This window comes from Euprymna scolopes, chromosome 2 (assembly GCF_053919585.1).
Source record: "Euprymna scolopes isolate OS-2025 chromosome 2, ASM5391958v1, whole genome shotgun sequence".
Taxonomy (NCBI): domain Eukaryota; kingdom Metazoa; phylum Mollusca; class Cephalopoda; order Sepiida; family Sepiolidae; genus Euprymna; species Euprymna scolopes.
Genome location: NC_136483.1, coordinates 17,924,572 through 17,942,302, shown reverse-complemented (window position 1 = coordinate 17,942,302; position 17,731 = coordinate 17,924,572). Strand labels below are relative to the sequence as shown.

The 17,731-nt window shown below is 28.2% G+C and overlaps 1 protein-coding gene across 19 annotated transcripts in view; it reads right to left on the bottom strand.

Moving 5' to 3' along the window:
- Nucleotides 1–17,731, bottom strand: part of LOC145289209 (talin-1-like) — a 617,531-nt gene that overhangs the window by 100,174 nt on the left and 499,626 nt on the right. For 14 of the 19 annotated variants that reach the window (XM_080136391.1, XM_080136396.1, XM_080136401.1 and 11 more), the window contains 4 exons: nucleotides 16,768–16,857; nucleotides 10,672–10,794; nucleotides 9,099–9,242; nucleotides 3,214–3,243 (listed from right to left, as the gene is read on the bottom strand). In XM_080136391.1, coding sequence (XP_079992517.1) covers nucleotides 3,214–3,243; nucleotides 9,099–9,242; nucleotides 10,672–10,794; nucleotides 16,768–16,857 — 387 coding nt within the window. The remainder of the gene's footprint in view (nucleotides 1–3,213; nucleotides 3,244–9,098; nucleotides 9,243–10,671; nucleotides 10,795–16,767; nucleotides 16,858–17,731) is intronic. The other 5 variants (XM_080136398.1, XM_080136405.1, XM_080136400.1 and 2 more) reach the window with 1 other exon arrangement.

The following is a 17,731-nucleotide window of genomic DNA, read 5'->3' as shown; positions in this document are numbered from 1 at the left end:
ATATATATATATATATATATATATAAAATATTAAATGCTGCCTTTTATTTTGATACCATGGGTAATACACAAATAAATAGTTAATTTAGCCCATGGAGCAGGAAATATATAAAGCCATAAAGAGAGAAATGATACACAAAAAGGATTTATGTCCTTATTCCAATTTGGATCAAAATGCATTTGATTGTAGATAATGTCTAAAATTTAAGGCTTAAGATTAAGTGGTCTTAAAAAATTCAAATTCAGTAATTACTTTGTGTCTCATGATTATGGATTAAATTAAATGCAAATCTGATAAAGTTGAATTTTCAAATGTATGGTTTCCATACAATGCCTCCTTAAACCCCTTTTAATATGTTAAAGAAATTTAAATTTGGAGAATGTTTATTAATGATTACATATTTTACAAAAATCAGATATCTGAATTTTCACAGAGAGCTTTTATCATTTTACCCTCTTTAAATAAAACTAAACATAGCCCACATTTTTATCCCCTATGCATAGTAGTCATGTTTCAGAATTCATAATGATTAATTTAGCAATAAATCGTGTATATGAACATATATAAATGTATAAAAGATAGAAATACATTCTATAATGTAAATCATTTTAAGATAATTTAAAGACCTTTTTAAATGATTAAAATGCTTAAAAACGCGTAGTATATACATTCAACCAACATTAGTAGCCATTCAAAAAAGTTTATTTTCATTTCTCTAATTATGAAATTAGCCTGTAAAATCTAAATTTGCTCTTATAATAAATTTGAAATATTCAAATATTGCAAATGACTTATTATAAAACCATTTATTTTTTCATGAATTTTAGAAAGCATAAAAAAAAAAAAAAATCTTTCTACTGTACATCATTTAAATCTGCCATATAAAATATTTACTTCTTTAGATAGATTTTAATTCATTTTAACTTAGTTTATGCATAATCTTAAAGAAAATAATTTAATTTTTATTGAAGTATTTGATATACGATATAATCACATTGACACACCAATTCCCATTAGATCACCAAAGTTAAGCAATGTTGAGCCTGGTCGGTACGAAAATGAGTGACCATTTGGAAATTACAGGTGTTGTATGTACTCTCAGCTTATCTTGGTATTGTTTCCAGTCATCCTATACTTCTCATTGCCACTGGACTCAAGTAGAGCCAATTAAGGAGATGTGGTTATAGATTGCGCAACTCTTGTCTCACAATTACATTCGTAGCTACTCTTACAGGGGCTATCTATTGTCTCTTGAGAATGAACAAAAGGCATTACTGATTTGGGAAAGTTTTAAGGTTTCCAGTTTATAGAGTCCATACGATTACCATCTTAAAAAAGAAAAATATTGGATATCTTCATTCAGGTTAGTAGTTTTATTGAAGTTTTCCTTTCCTTGGGGGGCGGGGGGCATGGGTAACAGATTACACTCCATACTCATTTTCTCAGAGCACAACTCTGTAGTCTTCTGAGATTGAAAGATAATATTACATGCGACGGAATAACTATTTATACATATGATATTGAAACAGAGACACATTTTATATTGAAGATCATACATAACAATTTTTTTAAGTCTATTTTCTTATGAATAAGTTATATTTTCCAAAAAGTTTCCTAGATAAAACATTATATACAATATAACAAATTAATAACTAAGTATTATGGCATTTTCATATAAATCCCTTATAACATTATCTGTTCCACATGATATTTTAAGAATCATTGAAGATGCAGAGAGGAGAAAAGTGAAATTCTAAAAAAAAATAAAAATAAAAATAAAATTTAAAAAAACAAAAAACAAAACAAAAAAAAACCAACTAAAATGCAAGATGACTTATTTAAATATGCAGCAGAGCATCATGGGAGAGATGGGGGAAAACAAGTGTGTGTGTGTGTGTGTGTGTGTGTGTGTCTATATGTATATGTGAGAAAGACAGAAAAGAGAGATAAGGGGAGAGATACAGTGAGTGAGAAACAAGAAAACTGAAAATGTGAAGCAAAAAATATTCCAAAAACTAGGAAGGCAAAAAAATTTTTTTTTCAATATTTGAATGTTGAAATATTCCAAATAAGGCAATTTATATTAAAATAATATTTGATAATACTTGTTAATATTTTGAAGTCAAAGAAAAATTACCTTTAAACTCATATCAACCATCTTTAAAATTAATAAAAGTATTAGTTTAATGATTGAAATTCAATAAAATGAAGTTAAGGTTCCAACAAAATGAGATTCATATAAGAATAAACATGTATATGTTTTGTAAAACCTGGTTCCAGAATCATTTTTTTTTTTTTTTTAAATTTTTGATTGACTATGGATGACCATAGGATCAGCTAAAACTCAGTATGAAAAATATAGTTATTTCAATAACTTGAACATTTTACATAAAATAAATTTGATATATTGAAATTTGTTACCATAATTTTAGCTAAACCACATTTGTATTAAAATCTGGATGAGAAACTTCTAGTTAAAAAATTGGAACTTCATAATACTTCATAATGCAGATAGAGATGTACACTCTGACACACTCTTCTCTTTTACAGCGTATCTAAGAATAGATTTTAATAAAACTTAATGACATCAGCAAATACACATGCTTTTAAACTTATTAAAATGGATATACAATCTTGATCCATCAAAATCCAGTCATCTTTCATGCAGTATGGTTTCTCTTCAGACTATTGTCCTTATCAACTTCGATATATTTCTATGTTTTGGCTAATGTGCCTTTTCATCATATTCAGGTTGTTCGTTCATTTACAATGATGTTTCTTCTCTATTTAAATATGATTGGTTTGTGTTAAGCTGCCATTAAATTAAAAATACTTGCCAAAAAATCATCAATTTAATGTATAGATCATATTTTGATACCGAGGAAATATCAGTGTAATTGAACAAACCTGATGGTATATTGGTCAAAATTTAATATGGTGATTAGAAAAACAGTCTGAGACAAAAATGCAAATGCAAAGTAATAATTAGGGAAGGTCACTTCAAGCAAAAATTATCTTTCATGATTAACTTATTGTCTGGTTGTTATTTTATGAGTTTTGTTTTCTTGTGACCTGAACAATTATAATCAAAAATTATTAAAATTTGCCTTTTTGCAATAACATAACAATCAAAGATTAAAAAAGGGGGAAACATTAAGAGAAACTATGGAAATTGCAAATGAAAGAGGATATTGGACTGGTGAGCAGCTTACCATAGCTCGGCTATTCCATGAAGCATAATACTTGAGTAAATAAAAGGTGGAGTTAGTTGTTGACCAAATAAAACAAGTGACAATTTTTTGTCATAAATAGAAATTGACACATGAATGCAAAAAAAGTGGTTAAATCACAAAAGTTTAAAAAAAGAAATAAAAATAAAAAATAAAAGCAGAAAAAATTGTGAAATGAACTTAGTGAATCTATTTATGAAAATAAAATTAATCTCTTGCAATTCATTGCATTAAGAGTAAATTTAAAATGTAAGGAAAATTATTTGAAAAAAAGTCACTTGGTATTTAACCACCTCCCCACAAAAACAAAATATAACGCAAGATCAGTTAAAACATAACTTGTCATATGGTAAAAGGTGGAAAATTGCTAACAGAAATCTTAATAAAACATTTTTGAAAATGAAAGAAAAAAACATGTTAATGATTGTACTAATTTAACAACTTCCTATGGTCAATTTAAATAGACTAAAACACATAACAAAAATTCATCCCAAGCCATTGGTTCTGTTCTCCACTGAGGAGGAGATAACTCGTACATCAGAAACTCTACTCCTATGGTGTAAACTAAGGATGATGCAAAAAAGAGAAGCAGTTGATTAGAAGGGTTTTTTTTTTTAAAAAAGAGTCATTACCATGACATGCTAAAAATAATAAAAAACTTTATGCTAAATATACTTCATTCAATTCTTATAGCATTTCAATAACAATTATACCTTCTTCAGTCAAGAGAAAAAGTTATTTTAAAAGTATCATAAAATATATTTTTTTGTAAAACAATATTAGTTTTCACATCTCCGAAGAATTTATAAATTTTACCAAAACATCATGAATTCAATAAAGTCTATTTTTCCAGTCATTATTTCTATTATACTATTGTGTATTTAATCCCCCCCTCCACACACACACTTATAATTTTAACTTGTATCAATAATTGATTATTTGTTATAAAACTAACAAGATATGGTCACATGTACAATATGGATGTTTGAAAGCCTGTTTTCAAGGAACTGAGCTTTATGAGATAACACAAAATCATCTTGTCAAACCCAAATAGCATTAAATCTAGTAAATCAAATATTGCTTATCACTAACCAATTTTCATTTGATATTGTCATATTGTGTTATTGGCAATATAATGTATTTAGCTTAAATTCCAAAATTACCTCATCTAGCTCGAACAACTTTATCTGTAACATTTTTAAATGATCACCTAAAAATAAAAATCATTAAAAAGGAAAACTCATTTTAAATTTAATATAATAATAGTTCCCTACTGGAGTTGAAAAATGTGCAAACAAATAAAAATGAAAAACTGACTTTACTGCACCCTGGACAAATACAGTTTATCTTGGGTTGAGCATATTGGGAAGTGATATACAAACTGCCATTAGCGTATTAAGTGTAAACAAATCGAGCGGAGGCATTTGGACGATGTCAAAATATCGTTAATTCATTACCCACACAGCAGCAACTGTATAGCGCAATGGTGAGAAGCCTTTACTGTCATTTGGGTAGTTGGGTTTCGATCCTGGCTTGAGGCAGTTGCCTGTCTAGCTGCACTGTGAGCTGTGATGAGCCGCACTGATGAGCAGCAAAACAGTACTGTATGTGGATGACTATATATATATATATATATATATACATACACACAGTATAATCATGTTGACACACCAGTTCTTGCCAGATCACTAAAGCAATGTTTAGCCAGGCCAGTACCAGATGGGTGGCCATTTGGAAAGGTAAGGCTCTGTATGTACCACGCTTAGATGTAGGACTTTCCAGATTGGTATCTGGAGGCGTGCTTAATTCATTTGAAGAGATGCATCTCCAATCTTTAAGACATGCATCTAAGAAGGAAAACTGATGTAAAACCCGACGGTCTACTGTGCTTTGTGGCAGCCATTGCCCCAACAAAGATAAGCAGTTGTACCAAAAAATTGGTTGGTTCTGCACAAAGCCTTCACTACGATAAACAAATCATCTGTGTGGTTTTCCAAGCCACTTTAGTTGTTATGGCAGAGCTCATACGTCAAAATCGTATACCTTATTAATATTTTTTTCAACCAAAATTGTTAATATATTAAAATTCTGGTAACGTTCATATACCAATAAAATCAAGTCAAAATTAATTGACTCAATTAAGCTTCATGATTATCAGTTTTGATAATCGAGCACGCAAATAATATTTTCACAAAATCAAGACAACAAAATATAAAATGAGAACATCATATGGTGTATTTCCTGATGCGTTACAATTGTTTCGTAACTATTTGAACAATGTTCAATTTATGTTCATTAAATAGTGGATTAAACCAGATTTGTCTTTTGCATCTATTTCTTTTGCATTGTTACTATTATATGCTTCTTCACTATTTTTGATTTCATTCTTCTTATTATTATTAATAATAAGATGCAAAAAACAAGTCTGTTTTAATCCACCTTTCAGTGAACATATAGAAAATAATATCCCTTAAAAATTTTACAAAATAATAAGAAATTCCCAGAAAATAGATTAAGTAAAATAATTAATAAAAATATAGTTAAACTTTCACTAGCAATTCAGCCTGGCTTAACTTGGGCCCTATGTACTGTTCATAACTTGCATACGTGTGAATACACTTTATGTAAGATTTCAAAGTTAAGATCAAAATTTGTCCGAGTAATTTCGTAGAGACTGCAGAGGTCAATTTTTTTAAAAATTTGATCCCCTTAACATTTATTGTTTTGGTCTCAAATCAAAATAGAAAGTTTTACCCATGTCCAAATTACCTACATCTAAAATTTCAAGTCTTTAGATCCAAAATTGGTTGAGAAATTTGGTAGAATCTGCAAAGGTCAACTCTTTTGGCAGCCAAATTTTTGCCCCAAAACTGATTAAAATGCTTGCCACATGTCTGAATACTTATTATGTATAAATTACAAATGTTTAGAACCCGCAAAGGTCAAATCTTTTGAATTTTGACCCCTTGACAGCTCAAATTTTCAACCCAAACCTCTGAATACCCTTTATGTAAAATTTCAAATATTTAGATCAGAAATTGGCTGAGTAATTTGGTAGAGACCGCAGAGGTCAAACTTTTAAAAAAATTTGACCCCAATTTAGACTTCTTAACATTTATTTTTTGGGGCTCAAATCAAATTAAAAAGTTTAATCCATGTCCAAGTAACCTACATTTAAAATTCAATTTTTTAGACCCAAAATTGGTGGAGAAGTTTGGTAGAGTTTTCAAAGGTCAAATAGTTGAACTTTGACCCCTTGACAGCCAAATTTCTGACCAAAAACTGATTAAAAAGATTTTCCCATATCTCAATACCCCTTATGTCATATCTCGAGTCTCTAGACCAAAAATTGACAAAGTTATTTGGTAGGGAAATGTACACACACACATTTTCACTTTTATAGATATATAGATTCTCAACCGCTAAGTAAAACTATAATAGGTTCTAATAATGGTAAAATAAACAAAATAGTGAATAATAGGATTGAATCAGATGAATTAAATATTGAGAAAAAATGTAACTGTAGAATGTCTATTGGAAGACGATTGATTAATTTCTGAAATTGAATACAAATGTGAAGATAAGGTGCATAATAGCAAAAAGATATACCTAGAGGAAACTGGATATTTTTTTTAAGTGCAGATACTGAAACTATGTTGCATCATTTAACATTGAACCAGAGAAGGAACCAATTGAGTTAAGGATAATGATAAAAATAAGGATGGAACAAAAATAATTATTAAAAATAAGAGTAACACGACTGGATTAGGTGATTGGGTTAGGAAACTATGTAAAAATAAAGAAGAATTTGAATTAAAATGGTAAATAGTAGATAAAGCTAGAAAGTATAAACCAAGTAAATCAAAAAGATGTAATCTATTTTTACTCGAGTCATAACACATAGTGAATTCTAAACAGGAAATTTTAAACAAGTTTGATGTTATACAAAGCTATCTTCATAGAAATAAATTCCTATTATCACGCCTAAAACCTGATTAAAATAACATTTTATAATGAAAAAAAAAAAAAAAAACAATTTAAGGAATAGGTTGAGAGTAAAATGTAAAGATGGTAAGAGAATTTTAAATTAAATACAAAGATTTTAGAATTGTATAATAAAATCATCAAATTAACATATAGAAGCTAAACTAATTATACTCTAAATCAAGGCAATAGAAATATATTTCAATTTAATAATCATTATTGGTAATCAAATAACACAAAAGGAAATAAAGGAATTGAACATTAAGTAACTGTGAGATATGGAGATGAACAGATTATGATGGATTAAAATAGATTAAATCAAAATATAAAGTTGAAAGCAAACTACAGGAAAAATTGAAGCTAAATTGATATAAAGAGGATAAGGTTAGAAATATAAGTTTAAAATTAAGCAAAGATAAATAACAAAGTTAAAATATTAAAGTAAGAAAACATGTAGTTTCAATAAATGATAAATATTGGGAAAATAGAGTTACCTCCCTTACAACACACTATTAGGAAAGATAATGGGTAGTAAAGATTTAAGAAATATAATACTTAGATAATAATAAGACTTAATAAGTTAAATTTAAAACTTAAATTATTGACATAACCAGTATGGGATGAATGTAAATTTTCATATTATTTAAATAAAAATTTTAATTATAATTCCTTCTTAAGAAATAACATATGAAGAAAAAAAACATTAACTAGTATATTGTAACATGTAACTAATATTTATACAAAACTATTGCAGATTGAGAAAACAATAGTTAAATATAAATAGAAACTAGAATCTGAAGGTGTAGATGAGTATTTGAGAAAAAAATAAATAAATTGGAAAATAATGATTATAAAATTTTTTTTAAAAAACATTAAGAGATTAATTGATTATAAAAACAGGGAATTGTTGAAGTTTTATATTAAAAAAAAATAGAAATAGGAAAGTGGGTTAATTAATCAATTTGAAGGCAATCGGAAAAAAAAAAAAATATATATATAAAATGGTATAGAAGCGAGTCCAACTGCTTAATCCTTTAAAATAGGGATCATGAATGTATTCATATATGAATAACAAAGGTATTTCACCATCTGAAGAGTAGCTATTTTGGAATATTTTTAAATGATATATTTGAATTTATCCAAATAGTTACAAAACAATTGTAACGCATCAGAAATATACGATATGGTGTTCTCCTTTTATATTTGGCTGTCTTGATTTTGCGAAAATATTATGTGAGTGTGTTTAGCTTGTGAATCATTTATGAAATGTTTTAAAATACATAAAATGCATTAAAGCAAGATGAAATGCCGAACATGTGAAGAATGTAGTTAGTGTAAATAACAGATTTTGTGATGATGATATAAAGAACAGATTACATGGGAAGTATTGGGAGTTTTCAGAGGATATATTTAAAAGATTCTGAACTTGCTGGAAATCATTCTGTGGTGTTAAGGAAAAATGAAACACAAAAATAATAAAATGATTTGTTTTTTCCTAAAAGACAAATAAAATGAAAAGCTTTCTGAAGTTCTTAAATGACAAAAACAAAAAAGGTAAACATAAATTTTGTTAAGTTGTTGGTTTAATATTATTAGACTGAGCAAGCATTCAAGAGAGATGGAGAAACATAGGTTGTTTTGGCCATCTGTAATTTAAAGAGTTTGATTTTGAATGTGTGTAGGGAATGAGCTAGGATTATTGAAAAGAGCAAAGAATTTGGAATCAAGATGTAAATCAGGAGTAGAGAAATAAAATTTTATGCAGGATAATTTTTTATGACAAAAATTTAAGTAGGAGTTATCTCCCATTTGATTACCTGTTTAATGTTTAAAAAATGTTTTTACGAAAATCTAATGAATGCTTTAATAGAATAGAAACTTACCTCTTGGTGAGAACTTGCAGGATTCGTCAGATTCTGACAAGCTGTCTGGATGGCCTGATTCGCTCTCGCAAATTGTGACTGGTCAACCAGACCAGGGTGTCCGGGTTCTGATGCAGGATCTGCAATTCCTACCAGATAAGCAGACTGCAAAATATTCAAAATAAATAGAATAGTTAGAAAAATGAAAAATCTATACAGTAGTATAGTATCTATCTACGTGTGTTACACTTTAACTGTTAGTTTAGGCCTTTTCTTTTTCTTCTTCAAAAATCAGTCTTTCTTTATTCTTAATAACATTAAAGAATATAGTTGTATATTATGTATCTTATATTTTATTAATTCATTCAGTTCACACATAAAAGAGGTATTTAGAACAGGAGGAAGATCCTATCAACTAAGTTTCAACCTCTGTCCCATCACTGCAGTTTCATTCCTGTGCTTGTTTTACAAATACTTTAATTGAATGTGCTCTGATTAACTCATAGTAATTGTGCCCCCTTGTTGTATATATTTCTAACAGCAAAATCCTACCCCTTCACTGTTGAGGTATGTAGATGCTGAAAACCCTTCTACTTTAATAGCTTCTTCCCTTGGGCTGCTAGACTTTAGAATTCCCTTCTATGTTTGTTTCTTCCCTGACTGTATTTATACGCAGAAATTTTCATGGATTGTGAACAGGCATCTAACTCCTCAACTCCCCATAATTCACTATTAGACATGATCTTAAATAGTAGCTCCTTACATCCAAGTGGCAATGCACCATGTTTGGGGTAAGAAAAACAAAAAAGTAGCAACCTACTGCATATAACACCTCATATGATAATGGATCAGACTGAAAATTTTAAAGTCATGTTTCCACTCTCAGCATTTTTTTCTTTTGCTACTTTATATATTGTTACTTTATATCTTGTTACTTTATATCTTGTTACTTTATATCTTGTTACTTTATATCTTGTTACTTTATATCTTGTTACTTTATATCTTGTTACTTTATATCTTGTTACTTTATATCTTGTTACTTTATATCTTGTTACTTTATATCTTGTTACTCTATATCTTGTTACTCTATATCTTGTTACTCTATATCTTGTTACTCTATATCTTGTTACTCTATATCTTGTTACTCTATATCTTGTTACTCTATATCTTGTTACTTTATATCTTGCTACTTTATATCTTGCTACTTTGTATCTTGCTACTTTGTATCTTGCTACTTTGTATCTTGCTACTTTGTATCTTGCTACTTTATATATTGCTACTTTGTATCTTGCTACTTTGTATATTGCTACTTTGTATCTTGCTACTTTGTATCTTGCTACTTTATATCTTGCTACTTTATATATTGCTACTTTATATCTTGCTACTTTATATCTTGCTACTTTATATCTTGCTACTTTATATCTTGCTACTTTATATCTTGTTACTTTATATATTGTTACTTTATATATTGCTACTTTATATATTGCTTGATCCTGGAAAACGCAGGATAGACACAACTATTAGCATATACTTTTCTTTTTCTCTGCGAAAAAACTAAGATGTAAATATAAAGATGTGAATAAACATAACCCACCTGTGCCGCAGCCTCAGTCAAGCCATTAACAGATGAAGAGAAACTTTTTACAGCTTCACAGAAGCCGTCAATGTCAGTTTTCTTTGCATCATTTGATATGCCAGTCATGGCATCCCCAAGAGTCTACAAAAGAAAATAGAGCAAAAATATAAAAAGAATTTCATTTAGCTTTTTCGGAATTTTTCAATCCAAATATTTCATAAAGATTATATTTTTAGAAATTGCCAGCTTTCATAAAATTATTTTACAATTTTTCTTTTTTTAAGTGATGTTGGTAAGCAAAATATCAGATAATTTTGAATTGCTTCAAATGCAAAAAATAAAAAAAATCAATAGAAATGGCTTATAGTAGTTTGTAAACTTTTCAGCAAAACCGTTAAAAGTTGTTAATTTTGTATGATATTAAGAAAAATATTTTTAAATTAGTTAAGTATCTGTATTGTAAAATAATCCAAATTTTATAACAGAGTTTCTATTTATGATATCAAATTTACATTTTATAAGTCATCCAATAATAAGGTTCATGATGTTTAAGAACAGAAACAAATTTGCCAAATGAATAAGATACCAAATGATATTTTGAAAACAAAGAAACTTATAAAACTTATGAATAAAGACAAAGCTGATAAAACAAATCAAATTGAAACTGAATGACAAAATACCAATATTCGATGGAAAAATAAAAACCCTCAAAAGAAATAGAAATGGTAACAATAAAAAAGAACTAAAAATAACAAAAAAAATCAGGAGACATTTTTTTTTTTTTGCTAAAAGAAATTTAAAAACTGAGGGATTAAAACAGTAACTTCCAAATTATTTTAAATTTATGCTAAATTGAATAAGTGTTTTGTAATATTTCTTGGTTGTGGTAAAAAATTACATTCCAATATTGATTGCACCAAAAGAAATAAGTTCAGTTTCAAGACACATAAGTATTATAAGTAACACTTGAATCTTAAAAAAAAATGTTTACAATTTAATACTCTAATAAATAATGAACATATATATCACATAATGACATTATTTTACAGAAATTATTTGAATAAAACCGCTAAACAAATAAAATGAATCCATTTATTTATGATTGAACAAATTTTAGATACAAGCTTCTGTTTCAAACGCATTTGAAACAATATAAAATAAAAAAAAAAGGAATAATAAAATGCATAAAACTTGAATGAAATAAAACTAAAGACTGATGAAATAATACTCAAAACTGAATAAAGAGAAAACATTTCATGACACACATGCAACAACAAAGAATAATAATACACTTAAGGTAACCAATCTAATATTACCATAATAAGATGTAGCCTTTTATTTTTACTCAATAGTCTTGCATTTGTATCAATAGAGGTAAAATGTATCAAAGATTATATTTAACTGTGGAGAATGGCATATGGTCAACATGGCAGAATGTTTATAAAAAAAACCTCCAAAAAACCCTACACTTTGTATGATTGAAATTTTGATTAATCTAAAAATATGATCATAACTAAGAAAAACTAAGATTGTAGATTTTAACAAAATAGTTAAGTTTAGAGGATGGGAAGTTATTTATTTTTGTTCTTGTGCAGAATTCCCCCTATATTAAAAGGCAAAAGTAAAGATCTGTACAATGTGTGAACCTATGACAAAACGAAAATATCATATTTCAAAGATCATATATATTTATCAAGTAGTTTTATTTTTAAATAAAAACGATCAAATTTTATGAGTATTGGAGGAGTGACATGATTTTGAAAAATTTTTTCAAATCAAGGAAGATATTTCAACAATAATTCAAAACTTGCGAGATCTATGCTGTAATGCCTACAGATTCCCATTAATTGCTTAAAAATAATTTTATTTCTAAAAATAAAACTATTTGATCAATTTCTGTGGTTTTTGGAATATGATATTTTTGTTTTGTCACAGATACAAAGATTTTTCTGTATTTTTGTTTTTTTAATATACAAGGAATGTGAACAATAACCATTTTTTTATAATCCTCATCGATGCTATTTATGTTTTTTACTCATTTCTTCTGTATCTTCAGATATATTGCTCATCCATATAGAACGTCAAAAACATTAGCACACATCAAAACAATTAAGCAACATTGGATACAGAAAAAGCATCACTATTGATGACCGATACACCTGAAGATGGCCAGAGGTCACATCAGTTGAAATGTAATCGAGCAATAAAATGACTACAGGGAGTCAGAATAAAAACGGTAAAGAATGAAATTGTAAGAAAATTATTTTGTTATTAATTATCCAGAATTCACCGTATGTATAACCCCCCCCCCCAAAAAAAAATACAGAAACATTTTTGATATACATACCTGTGACATAACAAAAAGATCATATTTAAAAAAACTACATAAACCAATCAAAGTTTTATTTAAATAAAGAACATTTTAAAATAATTTTAAGCGATTAAGACATTACAAGGCTAATCCTGCAAGTTTGATCAAGTGTCAAGTTACCTCCCCTTATTTCTTCAAAATGGTAATGCAACACAGTCTTTCTTCTCGCTTACTCATAAAATTGATTTTTTTTTTTAACCTATCAACCTTTACGGGTTATTTAAGGTCAATTATGTTTTTTCTTTGAGATTCTTTATTTTTCTTCATTCAGATCTGATATATTTTTAGCTCTATTAGGAATTGAAAGATATTTTCTATATTAAATATATTTTTCATATTACTTTTGGATAGCAATGTATATGAAGATATAACAGACAAAATGACTTCCTGAGGTTCTTAAGTGTTTCACATTCCATAAGGACGTGTTTGACTGTGATAGGTGTTTGACATGTGTTACATTTTGGTTGTAATTCTTTGTTCAGAATAAAGGCGTGTGTTCACTATGCGGAGCCGGGATAGGATAACTTGTTCTTTCCTGGATTTTGTGAGGGCAGAGATATATTTATCTATCTTGGGTCTAATTTGAAATGATTTGTTTTGGGTGCTGTTGTACCATTTTTATTGCCATTTTTTTTTTTAGAAAAATCTTTCTTTTTTTTTTTGGTTTCAGATCTGTACATGGAATTTGGAGATTTTCAGGGGTTAATTTGAGATCAGATTTGACTGCTTTGTCAGCTCTTTCATTGCCTTTTTCTCCTCTGTGGCTCGGGATCCAGCATAAAAGAATTTCTTTATTGTTGGATATATTGTTTAGTTTACATAGAAGTTTTATGAGGGGGATTTTCAAAGTTTTTATTTTGTAGTGATGTTAATATCGATAGTGAATCTGAAAGTACAATGAATTTTTGATAATTATTGTTTGAGATAATGTCAAGTTCTAGTTTTATTGCATGCACTGCTGCTGCTGTAAAGATTGAGCTTTCTGTTGGTAGAGCTTTTCTTTTTTTTTTTTAAAAGTTTTGAAGTTAGATACTGTTGCACAAGATGTCTTTTCATTGTCCTTGGATCCAACCAAATATATAAGGTGGTATTTTGGATATTATAAGAGGATGTTGTAAATTTCATCTTAATAGGTGCTTGGATGGATTTCTGCTTTGATAAATCCTTTAAAATTAAGATTTACATTTGTTTTTTGAATTGTACATGATCGAACATTCAGGATTATATGGCTGTGTATGTTTGAAATGGGAATTTCAATTTAAGTGTAGATTCCATTCTTAATCCAAATGGTTTTATTGTTTTGTTTTTTTTCTTTTCAAATAGCTCTTTATATTTTGGTTGAAAATGCTTTCATATGCTTGGTTAGATTTTTATACAGTATTGTAGTGCTAGTTTTTTTGGTTTTTTTTTCATAATTGTGGTGGAGTTTCATTTGCTTCTACAAATAGGCTATCAATTGGAGATGTTCTGAAAGCGCCAGCATCTCCTACTTTTGTTAGGATCTTGTTTATCTTTCATCTTTCCAAGGATGGAGATAAATTTAGCTTACGTTCTTTATCCACAGTTGTATGTTGATCTTTGTACTTTGGGTAAATTTCTGTGGTAGTAGATGTTAGGGACTGACCTGACCACCTGGTTGATCTGATTGAGCCTCTCTAGCCTAGGTAAGGGCCGAAGTGGAGTGTTGGGAGGTGGTGGTACTTAACCATGACCTTAAATACACTTAACCACCAGAATCCCGTCCCAATCCATTATGGGTCGCCACCCACAGCTAACAGGTGGCCCCATTGAGGGACGTTTACCCTCTGCAAAGGGGTGAGTGGGTGGCAATCGGTGTATTCTGATGCCCCACATCAACAAAGCGGATAAAACTGATTTTTTTTTTTTTTAGTTAAAAATAAAACTTCTTGATCAATTTATCTGATGACATTTTCTTCTGTTATAGGCATATTCATCATACAGATTTTTTTTTTTATATGGGAGAATTCTAGACAAGAACCAATTAATGTCATTTTGTACATTTCTGATGTCAGCTTTTGAATTTAGAATTTTACAGTAACTATCAACATTTTTTTGCTGCAAACAACTTATGTATTTTGTAATTTGTTCTTTTAATAGAGAAATAAAAAAAAAATCTTAAAGTATGAAAATGGCATTAGATTTAATATTTTTGTTTAAATGGAATAAGAAAGCATATGAAAAAGGCATTTAAAAATATGGTAACATTTAGAAGTTGATCAATAAAAACTAAATTAAAAACTAATTTTTTTTTTTACTTTAGATCTTACCTGCAGTTCTTTAGATGAGAATGTCTGAAGATGAATGAAATGTGCATCAAGAAAATGGCAAATGATAAACATTTTACTTGATGAAAATTTTAATGAAATAAAAATTCACTAAGAGAAGAAAAATGAAACCAACAAAGAAAATAAAGCCATAATTACACTACCTATATAAATTGAAAATAGAGATTGGTCAGTTAGACGAAATTTGCTAGATTGAAAAAAAAAAAAAAAAAAGCATATCTACATGTCAGTTAATGCTCATTTAATATTAACCTTAACTAGTGTTCAGGAAAGCTGGAGAAATTTACACCATGAAAGGTTCTTCTATAACTTAAACAAAAACAAATGGTTAGTTGGTTTATTTAACCAGCATATTGACCTTTAAAAAAAAAAAAAAAAAAAAGATTTATATAAGTTAATCACTTCCAAATGTTAAGAAGAAAAGAAATCAAGAAATTCAATAAATATTTTCTTCCTTGATTCAAAATTTCCTAAGAAAATGACTTCAATTATGAGAAAATACTTCCTTAAAAAATGTAAATAAAAATGGCAACATTTTATTTCACTTGAAAGAATTTGGGTGATAAAATAGTATTTAGTCAATGAAATAGAAAGGAGAAAACAACAACAAAAAAACAACAACCTATTCTACACGATATTGTTACAAGTACTGAACAATGCAGCAACCAATAACCAACCTCTCTTACATACCATCACCATTTCTTTTTCTCTCTACTCCCATACAAGCTCTTTTGCCTTTGATCTTAATGCAGGTGTTTCAGGAATAAAACTTGCATGTGCAAATAACATCACTACCAACATTAGAACCATCTGCAAACTTATACCACTCAAGTTAAATCAACCCCAGATCATCAACGTGAGACTTAAATACTTCAACAGTATCAAAAACTCATTTTTTTTTTTATATGGGGGATACATTTGCAAATATCTCTCATGGTGAGTACATGATACCTTCTTTCATTTTGATGTCTTGCATGCCTAACAAAAAAGAATACAAACCATCTTCACCATTGATTAAAAATGTATTCTGTTTTGTTACAACTTGTCCCATCTTCAGATTTTTTTTTATTGCTGCATCTCATGTTTCTTAGTGAGTTTTATGGACTTAAAAATCTTGCTAGTCTACTTAATGACACACAGTGATTCAACTCATTATTTTTTTTTTTTTGATACACATTTGCTCCCACCTCTTTTTTTTATGTAACATTTAATTCACCTTAATTTAATTTCACCTGCTTTATGTAATTTCAATTTTCCCTTGCTGTCGACCATTTTAAACCTTTATTTCACTGCATATTTCTGTTGCACACTCTCCAGCAGAGTCTTTCAGATCCCTCTAAATCTACTCTCACCTCTCACAGATACAAACTTTCTGCATCAGAAGAGACACTCCTTGCATTCCAGAAGAAAAAAAAAATGCTCATTTGCGCTACTCACCTTGGATATCTGCATCACTGAATCAAGACATTCGAAGTATGAGAGGTCGCTAACTGGTTCATTTGGATTTTCTAATAAGCTACGCATCATCTGAAATATTCAAACAAATAGAATAAATAAACATCCGTACACGTAAAATCATCAACTTTTTTTTTTTTTATTATGTTTCTATTTAAGAATCAATTTTAACCAATAATCTCATTTCAAGTTGTAAAAAAAAAAAAAAAAAAAAAAAAAAAAACTTGCATATACATACATACATATAAATTATCTACAATCTCACAGAATATAGCATATGAAGTATATATCAAATTATCTTTAATATTTCATCTGATAGATCTCATGTATGTACTTATAAATTAATTTTTATTACCATTAATTTTCTTTTAATTCATTCAATTATTTCTTTAAATGGTGCTATGTTAGACTTTGGCTAGATTAAACAATTTGTTCTAATAATATATAACTATTACATATATAACTATTACATATAATATATAACTATTACATATATAACTATTACAAAAAAAAAACGATCAGTAATTGTGTAGTACATTATTTTTTTAGAAGAACAAAAATGATAAAATTGATAAAATACAACATTTATTTCTCCTTTGATAAATGAATTATGTCATCTTCATCTTACCATCGAAAATTAAAATAGTCCCATTAAAAAAATTATTTAAACCTAAACTTAAGAATTCATTTCATATCATATCTAGTTAACCATATCTACAACTGTAAAGAAATATATTAGGTAGTTGCAATACCTTTTTTGGTTTTTATTTCATTTTCATACAGAGTAGCCTAATTAGGATCAACATTTAATCCAGAGACAGTACTATAAATAGGTTAATGTCTTTAAAACTATGAACTCAGATTTATTTTTGTAAGGGCTTTTAAAAAATACTGGGAAAATAGGAGTTTACTTAACTGTATTAAATTTTCAATGAATTTATCAGGT